Below are 24487 nucleotides of genomic sequence, written 5' to 3'. Positions count from 1 at the left end.
CGACGCATGCAGACTTCTGCGGCCATTTGAGGAGATCACCAAACTGGTCAGTCGCAGCCATGGCGCCATCAGTGACATGGTACCTTATGCCTTCTTTATGGAGCATGATCAAGCTGTGGAGGAGCAGGAGCAGGAAGATGAGGAAGTCGCAATGCTGGATGAATTCCCAGGGGGGGCTACTCTATCTGAGACAAGTGAACAACAGGAGTCTGAAGAGGAGTCAGAGGAGGATGGTGCCGGGGCGGATGAGGAGGAGCAAGAAGAGCATGCTTTAAACCTTTCTGGGATCCCTGTTGTTGTGCGTGGATGGGGAGAGGAGAATGAAGAGGACGACATTATCCTGGATGATGAGCAGGAGCCAGGCCACCACACCGCTTCCAGTTTAGTGCAAATGGGGGCCTTCATGCTCCAGTGTTTTAACAGGGACCCCATATGAAAAGCACAAGGGTCAAGGAACAGTACTGGGTGGCAACGTACTTAGACCCCCGGTACAAACACAAAATGGCGAAAATGTTACCGTCGCCACAGAGGGCTGGCAGAATGGAGCACTTCCAGGCCTTGCTTCGTGAAATGCTGCATTCTGCTTTTGTGTGCGCTGGCAGAGGAGCAATTCCCACTCCCAGAGAAGGAGTTGCGGGTACCAATCCAACAGCGCCTGCAAGAAGAGGCCGGTTTGAAGATGTGTCGGTGACTTCTGATATGAGGTCATTCTTTCAGCCGACCCATCGACAGGTGTCATCCGGATCCAGCATCAGGGAATGCCTAGACCGTCAGTTGTCCGACTACATCGGGTTAACGGCCGATGTGGACGCTCTGAGGAGTGATAAACCCCTGGACTACTGGGTGGGCAGGCTTGACCTCTGGCCAGAGCTTGCCCAATTTGCAATCGAACTGTTGGCTTGCCCCTCTTCCAGTGTCCTGTCAGAAAGGACTTTCAGCGCAGCTGGGGGGATCGTGACCGATAAGCGTACTCGCCTAGCTCATGACAGTGTTAACTACTTCACATTTCTAAAAATGAATGAGGCATGGATCTCGGAGGAATTCAACACATGTGACCAGTAGACCATGTATATGTCTATAAACGATTTTTTTAATCGAGCACACAGACCTTCTTTCTTCATTTGGCTCACTTCCTTGTCCAAAAAAAGCACACCGTACTATATGCCCGTACCCTCCTGTTTGAAGAGGTTGAGCGGTGTCATATTTCTACTGGGGCTGCTTATTATGAGGGGCTCCCACCATCCCTGTGCTGTGCTGACTTCCTCCTGGGGCTGTACCTCTGCTGTGCATATTATGAGGGGCTCCCACCATCCCTGTGCTATGCTCATTATGAGGGGCTCCCACCATCCCTGTGCTGTGCTGACTTCCTCCTGGGGCTGTACCTCTGCTGTGCATATTATGAAGGGCTCCCACCATCCCTGTGCTATGCTCATTATGAGGGGCTCCCACCATCCCTTTGCTGTGCTGACTTCTTCCTGGGGCTGCTTATTATGAGGGGCTCCCACCATCCCTGTGCTATGCTGACATCCTCCTGGGGCTGCTTATTATGAGGGGCTCCCACCATCCCTGTGCTGACTTCCTCCTGGGGCTGTACCTCTGCTGTGCATATTATGAGGGGCTCCCACCATCCCTGTGCTATGCTCATTATGAGGGGCTCCCACCATCCCTGTGCTGTGCTGACTTCCTCCTGGGGCTGCTTATTATTAGGGGCTCCCACCATCCCTGTGCTGTGCTGACTTCCTCCTGGGGCTGTACCTCTGCTGTGCATATTATGAGGGGCTCTCACCATCCCTGTGCTATGCTCATTATGAGGTGCTCCCACCATCCCTGTGCTATTCTGACTTTCTCCTGGGGCTGCTTACGGTGCAGGTGTCAGTGCTGTATATCACGGTGCTGGTGTCAGTGCTGTATATCACGGTGCTGGTGTGAGTGCTTTATGTCACGCTGCTGATGTCAGTGCTCTCTATCACGGTGCTGGTGTCAGCGCCGTATATCATAGTGCTGGTGTCAGCGCTTTATGTCACGCTGCTGATGTCAGTGTTCTCTATCACGGTGCTGGTGTCAGATCACTCTATCACGGTGCAGGTGTCATTGCTGTATGTCAGGCTGCTGATGTCAGTGCTCTCTATCACGGTGCTGGTGTCAGCGCCGTATATCATAGTGCTGGTGTCAGCGCTTTATGTCACGCTGCTGATGTCAGTGTTCTCTATCACGGTGCTGGTGTCAGATCACTCTATCACGGTGCAGGTGTCATTGCTGTATGTCAGGCTGCTGATGTCAGTGCTCTCCATCACGGTGCTGGTGTCAGTGCTGTATATCATGGTGCTGGTGTCAGTGCTTTATGTCACGCTGCTGATGTCAGTGCTCTCTATCACGGTGCTGGTGTCAGATCACTCTATCACGGTGCAGGTGTCATTGCTGTATGTCACGCTGCTGATGTCAGTGCTCTCCATCACGGTGCTGGTGTCAGTGCTGTATATCATGGTGCTGGTGTCAGTGCTTTATGTCACGCTGCTGATGTCAGTGCTCTCTATCACGGTGCTGGTGTCAGATCACTCTATCACAGTGCAGGTGTCATTGCTGTATGTCATGCTGCTGATGTCAATGCTGTATATCACGGTGCTGGTGTCAGTGCTGTATATCACGGTGCTGGTGTCAGTGCTTTATGTCACGCTGCTGATGTCAGTGCTCTCTATCACGGTGCTGGTGTCAGATGACTCTATCACGGTGCAGGTGTCATTGCTGTATGTCACGCTGCTGGTGATCATCTCCTGCACCCTCTTCTTTGCATTCCCTGACCTTCCCTCTCCTCCATTGCCTTCATGCGCTCCACAGTCCTGAATTGTTACAACAATTTCACATATAAAAAGAGAATGCTTGTAGTTGTCGATCCCAGATTCACCTTATACATGTGTTATGTCATTGGCCATGTGGTGGGACTATGTTTGCACAGCTAGTAATTATTTTGTGGCTGCAAATTTGACCTGTAGGTTTGCAAAGTTCGCCTCCCATTGAAGTCAATGGGGCCCGCCGCGAACGTTACGGTTCGCGAACTATCGCGAAACGTCCCGTCGGAAGTTTGTCCATCACTAGCTGAGACACTTCTACATCGCTGGATCTTGATGAACCTCAGTTAAGTATTGGGGTTCTGAGAGGGGCTGCTACACACAGAAGAATTTTTATCTTAATGCAAAGAATGCATTAAGATAAAAATTCTGCCTTAACAACTACTTTAAGGTATACAAAAAGAAAGTATCAGTTTCATGTTACTGCTACATTTTATACCACGTATAAAGTTGCCACCACACTTTGCAATAGAAGAATTTGGTGGTATTTCATGAATGTGTTTGGGGTCCAGCACATGTTGATACTCTAGTAGTTCAACAATTTCTATAAATGATAATGATGATTTTGTTATTGGGAAGATATACATTGTCATTGGGACAGAGAGTTAACTGCAGGCCAGTTACGGTGCAAGTGTACACGGTGTACGGTCATCTGCCTGCCTTGAAGCAGAGCTCCACCCTAAAGTGGAACTTCCACTCATCGGAACCCTCCCCCCTCCAGTGCCACAATTGGCACCTTTCAGGGGGGGAGGGGGGTACAGATACCTGTATAATACAAGTATTTCCACCCACTTCCAGGCATAGATTGCCGCATCTGCAGGTATTTATATCACTTCCTGTCCCTTCCCCGCTGTCTGCTGGGAAACACATGGATCCCAGAGACAGCAGGGGCCGTCCGTATTGCCCAGCGCAACTCGTGCATGCACAGCAGCATTGCAGCTTCACTTCCTGATTCCCATAGCGAAGATGGCAGTGGCAGCACCCGAGAGCCGAGCGACAGATCTGGACAGCTGGACAGTTGAGTGTCCATATTTTAAAAGTCAGCAGCTGCAGTATTTGTAGCTGCTGCCTTTAAAAAAACAAAACCGCTTTAAGGTTTCGTGTTCCCTTATGTGAGCCTTAGAGTTATCCAAGGGCACTGATGAAAATAGCACAGAGTAAATTGTACCCCATGTGTAGTAAAAGTAACCCAGTACAAGGTGCTTAGAGTAGCCAGAAGAACCCACCCAGATGTAGACCTCTCATGTGACCCTTGCTTGGCTACCAATGAGAATGGAAACATGGAAGACGTTATAACAACTCCCCCCTCCCCCTTACAAAGCTTTTAATTTTTTGATCAGAAGGAGGAAGAAGAAACAAATTATGTTTGAAACTGAAATTAAAAGTATTAAGGAAAAACTTCTTTCATTTTCTAAATTAGAAGACATGGGTACATTTTCTAAACAGCTGCAGGAACATCTGAATACCAAAGTTAAGGAATTACTGGAGAATTACAGAAGATAACGATGAAAAAAATATGTACGAGATGGCAGACCAAGAAAGGAAACAATATTAACCACTTACTGAGTACCGCATAGCAGATATACTGCTACAGGGCGGCCGTTCTGTTCAGAATCACATATATATATAAATACATGATTCCACACTTCAGTCTACAGTGGGCGCGCGCACCCAGTCGGCAGGCTGCATCTGCTGTGGTTACTCAAAGCAGAAGACAATCTGCGGGTGCACTGGCACCTGGCACCTGACGATCGTTGGGCAGAGACACAGGACAGAGCTCTGCCTATCCTGTCAGCGTAAAAGTGGTGGATATTGTGTCCCTGCAAAGCAGGGAATAAAATCCATCACTTTCCTGGGTAAAAGCATTACATTGTATAGAAAAATAAAACACTGGTTGGACACACAGTTAACCCTTTGATCACCCCAGATGGTTAATCCCTTCCCAACCAGTATCATTAATACAGTCACAGTGCATATTTTTAGCACTGATCACTGTATTAGTGTCACCGGTTCCCGCAAAGTGTCAAAAGTGCCAGTTAGTGTCAATTTAAGTCTAAATTAATTTAAAAAGTCCCACTATAAGTATCTAATCACCACCATTACTAGTATATAAAAAATAAATTTTCCAGTATACATCCCAAAGTTTGTAGACACTATAACTTTTGCGAAAACCAATCAACATAGGCTTATTGGGATTTTTTTTTTACCAAAAACATGTAGCAGAATACATATTGGCCTAAATTTTTAAATTAGTTTGATTGCAAATGTTTTATAGCAGAAAGTAAAAAATATATTTTTTTTTTTTCAAAATTGTCAGGTTTTTTTTTTGTTTATAGCACAAAAAAAAAAAACGCAGTAATGATCAAATACCACCAAAAAAAAGCTCTATTTGTGGGGAAAAATTACATAATTTATTTGGGTACAGCATTGCAATGCCACACAATTGTTAGGTAAAGTAACCCAGTTCTGTATCATAAAAAATGGCCTGTTAATAAAATTGGGTAACTTATCCAGAGATCTGATTCTCCTAAAACTAGGGGACTGCATATACTAGCTGCAAGATGTCAGATGATGCCCAAGGGTTGGCAAGAAGCTGGACACCATATTAGAAAGGGCAGACTTCCTTATAACCGGGAGAATTGTGGCATAAAATGGTTGATAGTTTGACTCCATTACACAATAGATTTTCCAATGACAATATGAAGAACTGTATTCACCAGCCCATAATTATTCCTCTCATTTTTTAGGCAGAAACAAGAAAATTATGAGGATTAGAAGATTTCCCAAGAAGGTTCTTAATAAATTTCAGGCATATTTTGGTGTCCATAATTATATACATAAGTTAAATATTGAGAAGTACAATATCCTTCTGACAAACAACCTGTAGAATTTGTATATGGTAATATAAGTGCACACACATCACCAAGTAGCACCAAGTGGGTTACGCGATAGGCTTTAAATCCTAATGAATTAAATAATCATTAGATGTTTAAATGTATGGTTCTAGATTATATAAAAAAAGTGGATAAGTATGTAGGGCAGTTTCACAATGCCGTGCTTCGGTTTGGCCACAGTGCAACAGTGTAAACCACCCTTATAATGCCTCTTACATAAAGAATTGTCTAAAAAGATTGTAAAATAAGATATCATAATTCCTCCAGCTGATAAAGGTGGAGAGATGGTGATATTAAATAATACAGGTTCATTTAAAGAATGACCATTATCAGATGATCAGATTTACATGATTTTGAACCCTGCCCCTTCCTATTTTTGAACAAATTGAAAGTATTAATAGACAAAGGTAAACAGTCACATATTATATGCAACTAAGAAGCTAGATATTTGGTTACCCACTATGTATAGGATGCTAGTAATTTACTCTCCTGGAGGTGCATAAGGACAAGGAATGTCCCCTGGGAAGCCCTATAATTAGTTCAATTAGTTCAGAGGTTGCTAGGGGTTACTTGATGAATCGGCAATTTCTTCCTCTCAGATATGTAACCACTGGCACCAATGATCTTTTTTGCTATCTGTATGAAGGGATTTGTCCTGCTAAAAACATATGTAAGGAGCATTTTTCCTTCTGACTATTACACAAATTTTTCTTGAGCTTTAGCTATAATAATTATTAGCAAAGGTACCCCAATACTGGAAAATAATTTCAAGGATTTATCCATGTTAAAAATGTTAAAATGGGATGGGTTAGTGTTTAAAAAGATTGGAATCTTACAGCACAAATTCCAGGAGTGAAGAACATCCAACACCATTTAATTAAAACAAAAGGACGATGACCAATCATATCTTCAATGTTGTCGTAGAACCGATTGCTTCCTGCAAATATAGAATACATTCATGAATTGCAGCCAAATTATAGTAATCATTCAATGTTATTTGATCTATAATACACCTCTCTATGAAAAAAAAATATATAGCAGTCAGTGTCACTATACATTACAAAAAGATTGCATTCTAACGCTAACATATACTCCATTGGTCTTAACTTTTTATTGTATTTTACAGTTCATATAACCGTTGATTGAAATCTTACTCAGTGGTGTTTTCCAAGTTAGATATAATTTAATGTACCTAGTCTGCAACCTTATTTCACCTGACAATTCACCCCAAGGTCTGTCCATTAGTGTTTGCCAGTTTGCCAACCATCACAGTCGTCTGCCAGCAGCAGTTCATAAACGAATCATTTTGTAGATAGTTGTAGATAGGTGCATGATAGTTGCACCATTTTTATTTTTTGCTGAGTTTTGTCAGGCCACCACATACTGCCATGCATAACCTTCCTTCTTCCCATATACCTATCTGGCCATTTCCATGGTCAACTCAACAGGGTGCTGTCACCAGACACAACATGTCAACACAGTAGCACAATTTTGTTCACAGTGCACTGGTGCTCTATAATTCGACAATATGTTACTAAGTACCATCATCAGTCCCAATCCAAGTGCAGCAGAGACTGCACTCACTCAGTTATAGAAAAAATGGTAATTGCTCTTCATCACAGTTATAGTTGGTGATGATGCTCACTGTTATCTGTATGTTACTTTTCTCAATCTGCATGCTTGCTGACAAGTTGAATAAATGCTTAAAGTGGCTGTTAACCCACTTCTACTAAATGGTCTTATCCCCTGTGTACCATAATAAGATGTGTCCCTGTGTCTATGTAATGTAAAAAATCTGCTGATCTGTGCCGATACAAGCTCCACTCCTGGCGCTCAGCTGATTCCTCTCTTCTCTCTCTGGATTACAGCTGCAGTGGGCGAGGCCAAGCCCTCCCACTGACGTCATCTGGGGAGGAGGGGGAGAGAAGAGAGAGAGAATGCTGACAATCAGCTGAGCGCCAGGAGTTGAGCTTATACAGGTACAGATAGGCAGATTTTTTACATTATACCACCACACATGTTATTATGGTACAGCAGGGATAAGACAATATAAAAGCAAATATGAGAGCAGCAGGAGCAGGGGCAGGGGAAGCGCTGGTACGAGCAGGGAGGGGGAAGAAGGACTGAGGAGAGACAGACACAGAAAGCACAAAGTGACCACAATGTCAGGGCTCAGCAGCCATGATTATGATGGTCAGTTTGCAGAGGGGAGGGCATAGCCAGGTAGGATTAACCAGGATTTTTAGGGTATATAGTGGGGCAAATTACACACACAGCACAAGCACGAGGCTGTATAACATGCTTTAACCGGTTCCCGACCAGCGCACGCCGATGTACGTCGGCAGAATGGCACAGGCAGGCATATTGGTGTACAGGTACGTCCAATCTTCAATGCCGCCCTGCCATCGCGAGCGCGATGCCAGCGGTGTGCTTGCACGCTGGTCGGGACCCCATGAATCCGGTCACGGGTCCCGTGGACTCAATCACCGTGGGCATACCCGCGATTGTCTCACGGGACGGCCGAATGGAGAAATGCCGTTGTAAACAGCATTTCTCCATTCTGCCTAGCAACTAGTGATGCTGATCTCTGATCTCTGCTCCATGTGATTGGAGCAGAGATCAGTGTTCACTAAATGAAAGCCCAACCCCCCACAGTTAGTAACACACCCCTACACTGCCACCCACTGGTTAACCCCTTCACTGCCAGTGTCATTTACACAGGAATCACTGCATTTATATAGCAGTGATTGCTGTATAACTGACAATGGTCCCAAAAATGTGTAAAAAATGTCCGATGTGTCCGCCATAATGTCGCAGTCACAATAAAAGTCGCTGATCGCCGCCATTACTAGTAAAAAAAAAAATTATTAATAAAAATGCCATAAAACTATCCCTATTTTGTAAACGCTATAACTTTTGTGCAAACCAATCAATAATCGCTTATTGCGATTTTTTTACCAAAAATTTGTAGAAGAATATGTATCAGCCTAAACTGAGGGAAAAAATTTTTTTTATATATTTTTGGGGGATATTTATTATAACAAGAAAAGGAAAAAATAATGCGTTTTTTCAAAATTGTCGCTCTATTTTTGTTTATTGCGCAAAAAATAAAAACCGCAGGGGTGATCAAATACCACCAAAAGAAAGCTCTATTTGTGGGAAAAAAAGGACGATTCGCAAAAAGTGGTCTTGTCTTTGACCAGCAAAATGGTCCGGTCTGTAAGTGGTTAAAGAAACAGGATTTGTTTTCTTTTGGGTTAACAAACACTTTAAAGAAGTATGGTACCACAACCCTGTACAGTTAAATTGTTACAGTAAACATGATATTTTTTATTTTTTAAGTTTTATATTAGAGTAGGTAAAGTAGATCAGTGTATGGGGTGGGTCAATCCTCCATTGGGAAAAGTTCCTTTCACTATTTGTCCTAGAAACACAAGTTTGAGAAAAAATCAAAGTAAAGGTATTTCCCCTACAGTATATGCGACACATAAAAACATGCCATGATCTGGCAAATTCCCACTGGCCCCCCAAATGCACCAGCCAATGCACTTGTGCTGAATCACAATGCAATGCATGGTAACTTATTGTCCTGTATTGTAGTGTGATGCAATTTAAAAATAAAGGTACCTGAACTTCATTTGTATGTATGTCGCATGTATTGAATTGAATGGGCTGCCCTAAATGCAATAAACCTAAACACAGACACAGAAAAACACACGCCAAGCTGCATAGGTGTGAATGGAACATTATGCCCTGTACACAACACGGTCGGACTTTCTGACGACAAAATCTGTCAGATTTTTTCCGACTGATTTTGGCCCAAACTTGTCTAGCATACACACGGTCGCATAAAGTTGTCAGAAAATCCGATCGTTCTGAACGCAGTTATGTAGAACACATACGACGGGACTATAAAAGGGCCAGTAGCCAATAGCTTTCGTGCCGTAATTTAGTCTGAGCATGTGTGGCACTTTGTCCGTCAGAATTGTCTACACACCATCGGAAAATTTAAACAATCGGATTTTGTTGTCGGAAAATTTTAGATCAAGCTCTCAAACTTTGTGTATCAGAAATTCCGACGGAAAAAGTCAGATGCAGTCCACACACGATCGGATTTTCCGACAACACGATCCGATCGCACATATTCCGTCGGAAAGTCCGACCGTGTGTAGAGGGCATAAGACTGTTATCACCAGAATCACCGCTAGTACTGGGAACAACTTTAAAAATGTACATACCCCTTACTTTTATTTTTGGTGACAGTGGTCACCAACACCAAAAGAGGGTTGAATCTCTCCAATGGAAAAACAGACAAAAAAAAAAAAAAACTTGATAGAGAACCCTTCCCATAAAAAGGATTTTGTTAGAGATAATGATTAAGAATCTGAAGTCCAAATAATTTCTCAAAATGTGACTGACCTTAATCATTTTTTTGTTAATCCATTTGACTGATATCTCCCAGGGTTTTACATAAGAGACCTATTGCATGCACACATATATCTTTGGGTTTTAGGATGCAGTGACAACAATGATATTTGTTGCAGTTAAGTCGTGCAGCAAGCTTCAGTATCCCAGTCAATCAAACCCTTATTTTCCTGCTTATGCTGTCAAGTAAAATAACAAAAAAAAAATGTACACACATCATTGCTGTCATTGATTTAGGAAGCAGCCACCCATTTACAAAATAATGTAATTTTAATTTAGAAAGCAGCAGGGCAGTCAAAAGGGCACTGGGATATTACATTCCAGAGATACCTCCACCCACAAGGAAAGTGGCAAAGATAGGACAAACAACAACAAGCATATATAAGCAGTAAGTGCCAATTTTTTCACAAAGTACCAAAAGCCTGACTCATCCCTGACAAGCTCCTGATATTGTCTACTGGGTGCATTGTTTGAGTATGCAATTATAATAGGACAATTAATGTGCTATAAAATGAGTCTATGTCACACAGTAGTTCCTCCCACTGCCGCTAAATTACTACTCTATCAAAATCTCTGCTGGGGCATTTTAATGGCATTTTAGCAATAGGCTAGATCTAACTTTGAGCCAAGGTACCAATTTGTATTCCTTCTCTTCATCCTATCAAACGCAAGGTGTTTGCCCAATTCTTCTAAAGACGGAGCTAGCGAGAGAAAGGGGCTGTATAAGAATTTCTAATTCTTCAAACTGTATAAGGGATTATTTTGGAAATGTGAATAGATGTCATTAGCGTTGGCAGTAATCGTTATGAAGCCTGTAAACAGATTTGGGTGTATTTTGTTTCAAACCATACTCTACCTAAGCAGGTACTCTAGGGAAACTTCAATGCATTTGTATCAAATTTATTTTTAAAGTATTTATTTAAAGTAAATTTGAGAAAACTTCAATGTATGTTTTGTTATGTGTTCCTATTAACATAGCATACCTGAAAGTAGTTTAAAAAAAAATCCTTTTGGATGTTTTTTTGGAGCAGGCATCTAGGCAGACTACAAGCTACTCTGGATAATTTCACAGTAATTCTGTTCCCATTGACCAACAGGGTCAGCTTCTAGATCAGGGATCTCCAAAATGTTGCCGGGGGGGGGGGGGCAGATGCAGCCCCTTGATTGCCTTTATCTGGCCCTTTATCACATTCCACTGATATGAGACACTATTCTGCCTCCTGACGCCAGATATGGAGCATAAGTCCTGCCACTGACATCAACAATGGGGTACCATTTCTTTCACTGACACGAATAATGGGGGCTTATTCCTCCCCCTAATACCAAAGGTGGAGCACTGTTTACTCCCACTGATGCCAGAAAATGTTCTATTCAGGCTGGCCACAGTCTGGCCCTTCTAAAGTCTGAAGGACCACAAAACTGGCCCTTTGTTTAGAAAGTTTGGAGACCTCTGTTCTAGATCTTTAACTATTTGTTAGGGCTGGCAATTTTCAAAACTAGTTTACAACTGATAATGAGATCTGCCAGCACAGTACAGCCGGGGTTAATTATGATAAATATTCACTTCACAGTCCCCCTCCTAAACATTACATGGAAAGGAAAGCTAAGCAGGATTTTCAGTCCTGGAGATTTCTGAAACAAGCATTTAAAGCCAAAATGTAAATTCCTTTGTAAGTTGTAATATGTGAAAGGGAACATGTAACAAATATAAAAAGGTGTTATCCCAAATTGGTTGCAAAAGGGGAAACACTCTTTAGGTTTATCTGTTTTCAACTGTTTTTATTTTAAAGCCTAAAGCCGCGTACACACGATCAAACAATCTGGTGGAAAAGTCCGGCGGACTTCAGCCGGACAATCCCCCCGCGTGTGGGCTCCGGCGGACTTTTTTTACCCAAAAGTCCGGCGGACTAAGAAAGTAGTTTTGCACCTAAATATGTCAGCTGGACTTGCATTTCGGTGGACAATACGGCCGTGTGTGTGCTAGCCCGGCGGACAATACAGCCGTGTGTGTGCTAGTCCGCCGTACTTTTGAAATGAACAGACTTTTCCCGCCCGGAGAAAAGTCCGCTCATTTTGAGCGCGTCTCCAGGTAGCCGGGACTAGCGAAGGAAGCGTCGCTGGCACTGTTACCTGGTATGGAGTTAAAGGGGAAGCCCTACGCCGAAAAAACGGAGGAGTCCAGCGAGAAGACCCCCCAAGACGGAAGACCCCCGAAGCAGTGCAATAAATTATTTTTAAACCTTGTGTGTTGTGTTTTTTTTTTACATTTTTTTCACAGGTGAATGGGTAGGGGTACATTGTACCCCATACTCATTCACATAGGGTGGGGGGCCGGTATCCGGGGCCCCCTTAATAAAGGGGGCTCCCGGATTCCGATAAGCACCCCACCTGCAGACCCCGACAACCAACGGCCAGGGTTGTCGGGAAGAGGCCCTTGTCCTCATCAACATGGGGACAAGGTGCTTTGGGGTGGGGGGGCCGCGCAGCCCCCCTTCCCCAAAGCCCCCCCATTTTGAGGACATGTGGCCTGGTACGACTCAGGAGGGGGGGGGGGGGCGCTCGCTCGTCCCCACCCCCTTTCCTGACCGGCCGGGTAGCGTGCTCGGATAAGGGTCTGATATGGACCTAGAGGGGGACCCCCACACCATTTTTTCGGCGTAGGGCTTCCCCTTTAACTCCATACCAGGTGACAGGGCTAGCTACGCTTCCTTCGCCAGTCCCGGCTACCTGGAGACGCGTTCAAAATGAATGGACTTTCCTCCATGTGTATGGGCGAGTCATTTCAAAAGTACGGCGGATAATCTGGCGGACCTAGTCCGCCGCAAAAGTACCGTGTGTGGGCAGGTAGCTCGTTCGGAAAGTCTGCCGGACAGTCCTGTGGTTTGTCCGCCAGACTAAGTCCGCCGGATAGTCTGATACGTGTGTACACGGCATAAGTTTAATTACAAAAAAAAAAACACCAGCGGCAGAAGATACATGACTTACTATGAATCTAGTGTGTCCCTTGTGCTGCTGGCTCCTGCTTTTGTTGTAAGGTTCCTCCCCCAATCCCACCCCTAAATCTTCTGGTGCGGGAAAAGGCGGGGGGGGGGGGGTAGTTGAGCAAAGGAACCTGGCATATACACTCATGAAGAGTGGTGCATATGCCTGCCCTTTCCACCCACCTCCTCCATTGGAGGATGGATAATGGGACATTTTAACTAAAGCAGGAGCCAGCAGCATAAGGAACACATTGCACTTATAGTAAGTCATATCCCTTGTATTGTTTTTTTTTTTTTTTCCTTTAGGCCCTATTATATCTAGAAGCTTTGCTTTACAAATAGATACTTAATACATGAAAAGGAATCTCAGAGTACTTAAGGTTAGTTAAAGTGACGGTACAACAGAAGCAACTTGCTTTGAGGTTCCCTTTGTCTAGTTGAACCTTCAGACTGATGGTAACCAGAACAGAGGTTACAGTAGTAGTGTATAAAAGACAATTAGCGCCATCTGTGGAAAAAAATGCGCTTAGAGCACATAACACTTTAGGTAGATGGCGCTAGTTATCAGAACAAATGGAGCTGTGCTGAAAACTAACAAATTTAAACATGCGTGTATTGGTGTGTGGGTGTTTATTATTCACACACCGGGTCCTTTTAGGCTGGGTTCACACTGCTGCGGGGGGAGAACCGGATGTGATTCGCACAGCAAATCACATCCGATCTCCGTAGCGCTGCGAGTTCAGCCATACAGATAGTATGGCTGAACTCGCAGCGGTCCCGCAGCAAACTCGCACGGGACCCTTTTTTGGGTCCGCAACGGAATCGGATCGCATGGGGGTTCACACCATGCGATCCGATTCCTGTGCGAGTCGGCAGATCGCACTGCGATATGCCGACGGATCTGGGGGTGTCATTAACATAACATTGACACCCCCAGCCGTCCGCATAGGGCAGTGTGAACTGCCGGCGGGAGGTGTGCGATGCGGGAAAACGCCGCGGATTCGCGGCGTTCCCGCATCGCAGCAATGTGAACCTAGCCTTAAGGAGTGGACTCTTTCTACTATTAATATCACTATTTGTATTATTATTAATAATAGTCTTTTATCATATTTGTTTTATATATTTTTCTATACCAATTTTTTGGGTTATTGCACTACGGTGTATTGTGGTTTATATTTATTTATTTTTAATACGTGCTTTGTTTCACTTTATAGATGCATGTTCAAATTTGTTAGTTTTCAGCGCAGCTCCATTTGTTCTGAAAATTAGCGCCATCTACCTAAAGTGTTATGTACTATAAATAAACTATAAAGTATACTAATTAGTACTCTACAGCTGCTGTACACTTCCAGTGAATTCACCTCACCATACCAACATATAAAATAAAATGAAAAATAGCGCTATTGATCTATCATGTGAAATATCCAGTGATATCAAATTATATTCAAATAAATACATTGATATAATAATGTGTTCTGTCGAATCTTCTTAGAACATTCGACAGACACCATAAGCCTTCAATGACAGATTTGACCTTAATTTTTTTTGATTTTCGGATGAATGCATTTTTTAACTAAACAAAATAAATAAAAAACTATTTTCGGGAGTAACTAAATAAATGTATTTTTCGGACGAAAGCAAAATTCCCCAAAAAATTATTTCAGTGTGCACATATCTATACAGAGCTTGTTTTAACTGAATATCTTGTAAGTGTTTTTTTAATTGGGGCAATTTTAATAAATGTTGCAAACAGAAAGCACTATGTAGCCTCTATTTATTGTTGCATGAATGTGGAGCCATATCCTATCAGGAATACCGAGTAATAATGCCGGTGTGAAGGAAGGAGAAAAGCAGTGGGGCAATATATAAGAGAGATCTTTCTTGCGATCCCCCTGGGAGGCTACTGATTGGAAAGTGGATACAGAGTAGCTGGTTGGATGTGGAAGAGATGAGACTATAGCTGAAAGAAAGAACTTGTTTTGAGTCTTTCTGACTCATGTATGAGGTGAGTAGTTATAACAGCTAGTGAAGGTGTGTATATAAGCTGCTGAAGGCACGATTTGCAGAGTGGTGGATAAAATATGAATTGAGAAGTCACAATAATTCAACGCAGAAAAGTTTCAGCATATGAACTTTAATTGAACACATTATTATATCAATTTATTTATTTGAATATAATTTGATATCACTCGATATTTCACATGATAGATTAATAGCGCTGCACTTACATTTTTCATTTTATTTTATAGGTTACAGTAGTACAGTGGTGCTGCAATCACTGTTTTGCTGATCATTTTTCACCCGGCTCAGTGCATTTTTAAATCAAGTTTGTTGAGCCAGGTGGTGCTTTCAGGGCCACCCATATCTTGAATTTCAGCCAGTTCATCAGGAATTGTTTCTATATTTGCCAGCCTAAGCCCCCGTAAACACAGTCGGACATTCCTACCACAAAATCTGTTACATACACACGGTTGGACAAAGTTGTCGGAAAATCCGATCATTCGGAACGTGGTGACGTTCATTGCGTACGACGGGACACCGAAGAGGCTAGTAGCCAATAGCTTTGGTCTCGTAATTTAATCTGAGCATGCGTGGCACTTTGTCCGATCGGAATTCTCTACAAAAGATCGGAAAAAGTCTGATTGGATTTTGTTGTCGGAAAATTTGAGATCCTGCTCTCAATTTTTTCCGTCAGAATTTCCAACAGAAAAAGTCCGATAGAGCCCACACACGATCGGATTTTCCAACAATATAATCCCATCGGACCTGTTCCGTCTGAATTTCCGACCGTGTGTACGGGGCATAAGACCTCTGATAAGGGATGAGGCACTGCTGTGATGAATCATTGAGTTCTGTAAGTAAAAGCTTTATTCATAACTGAGTACTATACTTTACATATGAAAAGAAGAAGTAGAGCGCCACTCACTGGCTGAATAGAAGACTACATAATAATATTCAATAGTTCATATTTAACCACTTAAAGTCTGCTCTATAGCAGTTTTACTGCTACAGGGTGGCAACTGTTCGCTGGATCACATATACAGTATATGTAGGAAGGCCAGTATTGTTGCCTGAATTTATGGGAGGAGCCTGGGGGGTATTTAACCAGCCCGCACACCTGTGGTCTTTGTCGGTTTCCTGTGCGCGGTACGACTTCACTAGGCCGACTCTTCGAAACTCATTAGCGTCCGTGAGTTACCGTTTCGTAGTTGTCCGAGGTCCTCGTTCCCGTTTGCAATTCACGTACTAACGCGTCGATTCGGCTGTCGCAGGTAGGGTTTTTTTCGGTTGACTTGTCATTTCATACATTGTAAATGTCTCGTCACTAAACCTCGATATCAAACTTACGAGTTATTCGTAAAACCCTACACACAGCCGCGACGTCTGTATACTACATGTAACGTTATCATACCAAACATTTCTTTTGTGTTTGTGTACCTCACACCGACGCAAAGACACAGCTTTGTTTAGGCGTGTCTCACTGTTTTATGCTTCACAGACTAATCGTTGTTTCTCATGGATTTGATGGGCACTGGTCAGTGCCATGTCAAAGCCGAACCATTTCAGATAATTTCAAATCATTTCACTCTCACCTACCGCACTCCGATTCGAATCCAGTCGCATCCACAATGCACCAATTCGTCCCGGTGCGCCCCAGTTGCTTTTTCGGCCTCATTTCAGTACATGCTCCAGAGTCCCATTTGTTGAGTCACCGACTCATGCCTCTGTCATGGTAAATCATTTCACTGTCACGTATCACGTTCCGATACGAATCCAGTCGCATCTATGATGCACCAATTTGTCCGGCGTGCCCCAGGTATTTTTCGGCCTCATTTCAGTACATGCTCCAGAGTCCCGTTCGTTGTCAGTCGCAGGTTGCGGCGCACCGATTCGTGCCTCTGTCATGGGAAATCATTTCACTGTCACGTATCACGTTCCGATACGAATCCAGTCGCATCTACGATGCACCAATTCGTCCCGGCGTGCCCCAGGTATTTTTCGGCCCCATTTCAGTACATGCTCCAGAGTCCCGTTCGTGGTCAGTCGCAATTGCGGCACGACCGATTCAGGCCTCTGTCATGGCAAACTTTTGTCACTCATTTCACTGTCACTTACCGCGCTCCGATTCGAATCTAGTGGCATCCGTGATGCACCAATTCATTCCGATGTGCCCAAGTTGCTTACGGCCTCATTTCAGTACATGCTCCAGAGTCAGGATTCATTATCGGTTGCAGGTTTCGGTTCTCTGATTCATGTCTCTGTCATGGGAAATCATTTCACTGTCACGTATCACGCTCCGATACGAATCCAGTCGCATCGTACACTAATTTGTCTTGGCGCGCCACAGGTATTTCAGCCACATTTCAGTACATGCTCCAGAGCATGCACGATTAACGGTCAGTCGCAACAGCGGCATGATCGATTCGTGCCTCTGTCATGGCAATCAAAATAATTTCACCGCCACATACCGCGCTCCGTTTCGAATCCAGTTGCATACGTGATGCACCAATTCGTTACGGTGTGCCCCAGTGCTTTAGCCTCATTTCAGTGCATGCTCCAGAGTTCGGTTCATCATCAGTCGCAGTCACGGCACGACCAACTTATGCCTCTGTCATAACAGATATTTCATTAATTTGACCGTCATATACCGTGCCCCGATTCGAATCGGTCGCATCCGACATGCACCGATTCGTTCCGGTGTGCTCCAGTTGTTTTGTTCCCAATTGGCTCGGTCGCATTTCACCACAGTTCAACTCGTCACTTATCGTCTGAAACGTCGTTTATCGCTGTCAGCCTATGTCACGGCAGACATTTCACTCATTCATTTCACACACTTGTCACTTGAGTCTGATCCACTCATACCAATACATTGTTTCGCACCCGTCATTTCAGCATTACAGGTATCGTTCGCATGTTGCCTGTCATTCCTCCAAGTCCGAAACTCACTATACATCGATCCTTCGTGCTTCAAAGTTCAGCCGAGGGTCTCGATTCGTTTGTTAAAAACCTTCATCTCACTGCTACTCCCCCTGATAGTCGCACAATCCAATGCATGTTGGTTTCCTTTCATACATCTTACGACCGGTTCCTATCAGGATTTGTTACATATAGTTACAAAGATTCGTCTCAGTTTCATTTTCATACACACTACAACCCGTTTCAATTCCAGTCGCCTCAGCGGCAAATCAATTCGTCCCGTGTTCATTTTGTACTCTCCACGGTCTGATCTATATTAGATTAAATTCATACACTATAAAACGGTTCATCAGATTTATTTCATGCGATCAACTCGATACTCATTCCATACACATCCAAGAAACAACTTCTTGCAAATCGCTGCTAGCACGCACCCAAGCATACACTCCCTGCAATCATTGCAAACACATTTCCAGGCACAGACTTCTTGCAATCGTTGCAAGCACGCATTTAAGCATGGACGTCTTGCAGTTGTTGCAAGTACGCATTCAAGCGTAGACTTCTTGCAATCGTTGCAAACACGCATCCAAGTGTAGACTTCTTACAATTGTTGCAAGCACGCATCCAAGCATAGACTTCTTGCAATTGTTGCAAGCACGCATTTAAGCATAGACTTCTTGCAATCGTTGCAAGCACGCATTTAAGCATAGACTTCTTGCAATCATTGCAAGCACGCATTCAAGCATGGACGTCTTGCAGTCGTTGCAAGTACGCATTCAAGCGTAGACTTCTTGCAATTGTTGCAAGCTGGCATCCAAGCGTAGACTTCTTGCAATCGTTGCAAGCACGCATCCAAGCATAGACTTCTTGCAATCATTGCAAGCACACATTCAAGCATAGACCTCTTGCAATCATTGCAAGCATGCATTCGAGCATAGACCTCTTGCAATCGTTGCAAGCAGATGTCCAGGCACAAACTTATTGCAATCATTGCTAGCAGGCAGTTCTGGCTAGCTCAATAGATTGCTTTAGGAAAAGCCTGGATACTTTCCTAAATGTACATAATATAACGGGGTACTTATATTTATAGCTAAAGTTGATCCAGGGAAAAATCCGATTGCCTCTTGAGGGATCAGGAAGGAATTTTTTCCCCTGCTGTAGCAAATTGGACTATGCTCTGCTGGGGTTTTTTGCCTTCCTCTGGATCAGCTGTGGGTGTAGAAGTGGGTATGTTGGGTTGTGCGATACTTTATTTATTTGATTTGTGGTTGGACTGGATGGACTTCTGTCTTTTTCGACCTGGCTACCCATGTATCCTACCATAACTCCTTGCAATCGTTGCAAGCACGCATCCTGGCATAACTCCTTGCAATCGTTGCAGGCACGCATCCTGGCATAACTCCTTACAATCATGGCAAGCCCCCATCCTGGTGTAACTCCTTGCAATCGTGGCAGGCACGCATCCTAGCATAACATCTTGCAATTGTTGCAAGCACGCATCCAAACACACGTTCAAGCACAACTCCTGCAGTCTTCGCAAGCACATGCGGTAACACAAATTTCTCACAGTCACTACAAACACATCTCCAGTGACAAACTCCCGCGCAATTGTCGCAAGCACACGTTTAAACACAACTTTTGCAATCATGCCAAGGCACGCGACTTAGCATAACTTCTTGCAATCATTCTTTTGCAAGCACATTCTCAGTGGCACACAAACTGGCTACACGTCATTTTCAGCAGCACTTAATTGGCCACTTGTCTCCTGTGGCTTTTTCTTACAAGCCACTCACCGTTTCCTGTCTGTCATCTCTCCCTTAGGACAGTTGAGTTCAACTTCCGTCCTGCACCAGGATCGTGTTGACACGCAACTGGCTTCTTCCCGTAACACGGTCAGGCTATACCTAGCCAGCGTTCAGCATTTCTTATCCTTACAGGACCCGGAGAGCCATCTGTCTTTACGGCCCATACAGTAAGATCCCCACTACGAGACATCCAGAGGCATCAGCCCATAGCCAACGGCAAATGCTCGCCCATCACAACTGCCGTCTTTAGGGACACATAAAATCCTTGCACATTCCCCAGTCTAGTCATCCAAGCAGCCATCTACCTGGCCCTTTGTGGTTTTCCATGGCCTAGCCAATTTATCATTAGTAGCACTGGTAGCCAGGTTCTACACAGACACCACCTGACGAATGCTCAAATCTGCAATACGGGCCATTTCCCAGGGTCAATCTTTATATCACGCCTCCTGATCTTCCTCTCACGGACACACGACCCCTCTCAGATCCTTAATTTAGATGCCGTGGCAATAGCAGACCTATCAATGTCGGAAGGTTCCTTACTGTATGGATTGGTATAGCGAGGTTTATACCATCTACGATGCCTCTGTCACCCCTGGTAGTGACAGATGCCGCAGCCTCCACAGGCTTCGCTGCAATTTTTGGCCACCACTGGTTTACAGAACCATGGCATCAGGGATACTCCTAAACCCCGGCTTTACCTGGACTTCCTCCCTCTTCAAGCTATACCCGGTCATGACAGCCTCTTGACTCTGGGGTCATGTCAGGACAAGACAGGCCGTGGCTTTCACCACCGACAACTGGGCCGAGGTTGATATTGTTGATGAAGCCAGGTCTGGACCGCTCTCGGTTATGTCCTTCCTGCGCAGACTGCTGTAGTTATCTTGGCGGCACCAGTTTAATGTCCATTGTATGTTCATTCCAGGCTGTCATCTTCTGGGACAGGTCTACTATCTCACTAGTTCGCAATTTGGCCTTCTGCCCAGCCTGCTCATACAAACAACCAGTTACTTAGCCTACTACAGGTTCTGATGGCCCAGCAAGTTCACCTTCAGCAATCCCGCAGGCCAAGTTCTGCGTAGTGCTTGGCTCGCTACCAACACCATTTCATCCTCCACCTTGCAGTATCTAAAACCCAGCAATCTGGCTCCAGGATAGACGTCCAATTCTATAGAACAAACAGTGCCTGGTGTCGAGTAACCATGGTCGACCACCTACTGTCACTCCTACCGGAACGCATAAACTCTAGTACCCTGTTGCCTTTTCGTGCTAACACTTGTGTACCTGCCAGTTTTCCAAACACGTCGGGTTCTTCTACGCAGTCTACACCTCGACCCCGGTCCGTACCGTGGTCACTCTTTAGTATTGGAGCACCCTTGGCAGCATCTTGGCATGGGTCCCAAGTCACGTCATTAAGAGACTAAGCAGTTGGAACCCTGCCTACCTCGCCCGGTACATCCCCAATCCTCGGGTGGAAATGGCACAAGCATTCACCAAACTTGCTCAACTAATGAAGCTAAAATTAATAAAACTACACCCCTACCTGAATGTTTTTGCCCCCTTATTTTGGTATACCGACCATCAAACCAGGGCACACTTCAGGTCCATTTCATGTTGTAAATCTTATGGTAAGTCTATTTGTTCATATCCGTATCGGCCATAGGGCTTCGACCATAAGTAGGAAGGCCAGTATGGTGGCCTGAATTTATGGGAGGAGCCTGGGGGGTATTTAACCAGCCCGCTCGCCTGTGGTCTTTGTCGGTTTCCTGTGCACGGCACCCACCCTCCCATCCCCTTTTCAGGGCATTTCTCAAATTAATTTCTCTTCACAAAATATTCATTTCTAATCTAGGGTATGCCCCCTTATTTTGGTATACCGACCATCAAACCAGGGCACACTTCAGGTCCCTTTCATGTTGTAAATCTTATGGCAAGTCTATTTGTTCATATCCGTATCGGCCATAGGGCTTCGACCATAAATATATATATATATATATATATATATATATATATATATATATATATGTGTGTGTGATCCGACTCTTAAGGGTAGGGGGCGCCCATGCGCGTTGCCAATGGCTCGCTTCCACTGTGATGTTCTCCACCACCTGTTGATGGTTAGGCAGAGAGACAGAACAGCAATCTGCCTATGTAAACAAGGAAGATTGCTATTCTGACAGGAGGGGAGGAATGGAATTTGTTTCCCTGCACAATTCCATTTCTTCCATCAGTAAAAGCACCTCACACAGTATAGTAAAATACAGGCTAGGCACACAGTTAACCCTTTGATTGTCCCTGATGTTAACCATTTCCCAGCCAGTGTCATTAGTACAGTGACAGTTCATATTTTTTTTAGCATTTACCACTGTATTACTGCCACTGGTCCTCAAAAAGTGTAAAAATTCTCCGTTAGTGTCAGATTACCTGCCACAATATCACAACCCCGCCATAAGCTGATCACCACCATTACTAGTAAAAAAATTAACATAAATAAAAATATCCCATAGTTTATAGACATTATAACATTTGTGCAAACCAGTACATTTTCCCCTATTTGAGATTTTTTTCACCAAAAATATGTAGCAGAATACATATTTGCCTACATTTATGAAGAAATTCTGTGTTTTTAATTTTTATTATTGGATAGGTTTTATAGCAGAAAGTAAAAATTATTATTTTTTTTCTTCAAAATTGACGGTCTTTTTTTGTGTATAGTGCAAAAGATAAAAAACACAGAGGTGATCAAATACCACCAAAAGAAAGCTCTATTTGTGGGGAAAAAGGACATCACTTTTATTTGGGCACAGCATTGCATGGCCGTGCAATTGTTAGTTAAAGTACTGTAGAGCAATGCTGTTTTGCAAAAAATGGGCCTGCTCATGAATGGGGGGTAAATTCTCTGGAGGTCAAGCGGTTAACTGACAAAATTTTTTTTAAATTTCTGACTATAATAAATAAAAAAGACAGTATGTAGAATACCACTACACATTTATTTTAAAGGCATCCGTTGTTCTATATTTATTCCCCTGTGACAGGCAGAACAAGTAGGAGAACTGATTGATACAGTATATTATGTCAATCTGATGCAGATGCCACATTTACTTACCATAAACCCAGCCTATGCAGATACATTCAAACACTGCAACAAACAGGAGACACATTCCACTGGCTGCATATGAGTCAAAAAGCTGGAAGACGTACATTCCTCCCTTAAAACAAAGAAAAGAAAAAAGATTACGTATGCAAATTGTTGTTACTATCCCTTCAAGCCAATTCATTAAAGCGGGGTTCCACCCTAAAGTGGAACTTCCGCTGATCGGAACCCTTCCCCCTCCGGTGTCACAATTGGCACCTTTCAGGGGGGAGGGGGGTACAGATACCTGTCAAAGACAGGTATTTACACCCACTCCCGGGCATAGACTCCCACGGGAGTCTATGCCTCTTCCTGTCCCTGCGCGCTATCTGCTGGGACACACACGGGTCCCAGAGACAGCGCGGACAATTCCTATTGCGCTGTGCGACTCGCGCATGCGCAGTAGGGAACCGGGAAGTGAAGCCGCTTCACTTCCCTCACCTAGAATGGTAGCGGCAGCAGCCGAGAGCCGAGCGATCGATCGGCCTCAGCTGCCGGCATCGCTGGACCCTGGGACAAGTGAGTGTCCATTTATTAAAAGTCAGCAGCTGCAGTATTTGTAGCTGCTGGCTTTTAATATTTTTTTCCGCAGTGCAGTCCGGCTTTAAATGTCTATATAAGGGAGTCAGTTGTTACATGTTACACCCCAAATCACCCCTCATCATGGCTGCATTAGATAGATAGAGATCTATAGATATCTATCTATCTATATATCTATCTATCTATCTATATGTGTGTATAAAAAGTAAGAAGATGTTGGCTTCACTGTATCTATGTATCCTCCTCTATAAGTAACAATTAGCTGAACTGAATTTATTCTCTCTTGAGAAGAGGAGATCAAGGGGAGCACTCTTTAAGTCTGGAGGAAAAGAGATTTCATCTCAAAATATGGAAAGGCGTCTTCGCAGTAAAAGCTGTGAAAATGTGGAATAGACTCCCTCAAGAGCTGGTCCTGGCCAGCTCAGTAGATTGTTTTAAGAAAGGCATGGATTCTTTCCTAGATACACATAATATAACTGGGTACTAACATTTATAGGTAAAGTTAATCAAGGGAACATCCGATTGCCTCTTGGAGGATCGGGAAGGATTTTTTTCACCTGCTGGAACAAATTGGATCATGCTTTGCTGTATTTTTTCTTTTTTTTGCCTTCCTCTAAATCAACTGTGGGTATGGGATTATATATATATATATATATATATATATATATAGAGAGATATATATATACATATATATATATTGTGGCAGCACGCAGGTAAAATCACCTGGTTGTATCCAGGATGGGAAATATGTGTGTCCTAGATTCAGGCTTTATGCAGACTTTTACAATTAGAGGGGAAGAGTTAATGAGCCCAGCTGTAGTAACTGGGCTCATTAAGACCTCTACAAAAAACCCCAGCATGCATAGGGAGATGCTCCATCCTGGAACCAGTTTTGTGTGTATAGACTGGGGAGTCTGAGATCTGTTCTGTGCGGTGAGTTAACGCCTGT

General features: G+C 43.8%; 1 protein-coding gene across 1 annotated transcript in view; it reads right to left on the bottom strand.

Annotated features, from left to right (window-relative positions):
* SLC6A11 (solute carrier family 6 member 11) overlaps window positions 1-24487 on the bottom strand; it is a 376923-nt gene that overhangs the window by 28672 nt on the left and 323764 nt on the right. The window contains exons 12-13 of the mRNA XM_077452108.1: window positions 22972-23074; window positions 6577-6677 (exon numbers count right to left, since the gene is read on the bottom strand). Of these exons, the coding sequence (XP_077308234.1) occupies window positions 6577-6677; window positions 22972-23074 (204 nt within the window). The remainder of the gene's footprint in view (window positions 1-6576; window positions 6678-22971; window positions 23075-24487) is intronic.

The sequence above is a fragment of the Lithobates pipiens genome, unplaced genomic scaffold, assembly GCF_037356315.1.
Source record: "Lithobates pipiens isolate NorthernLeopardFrog02 unplaced genomic scaffold, aLitPip1_a1.2 Scaffold_23, whole genome shotgun sequence".
Lineage (NCBI taxonomy): Eukaryota > Metazoa > Chordata > Amphibia > Anura > Ranidae > Lithobates > Lithobates pipiens.
This window is presented reverse-complemented; position numbering and strand designations above follow the sequence as displayed.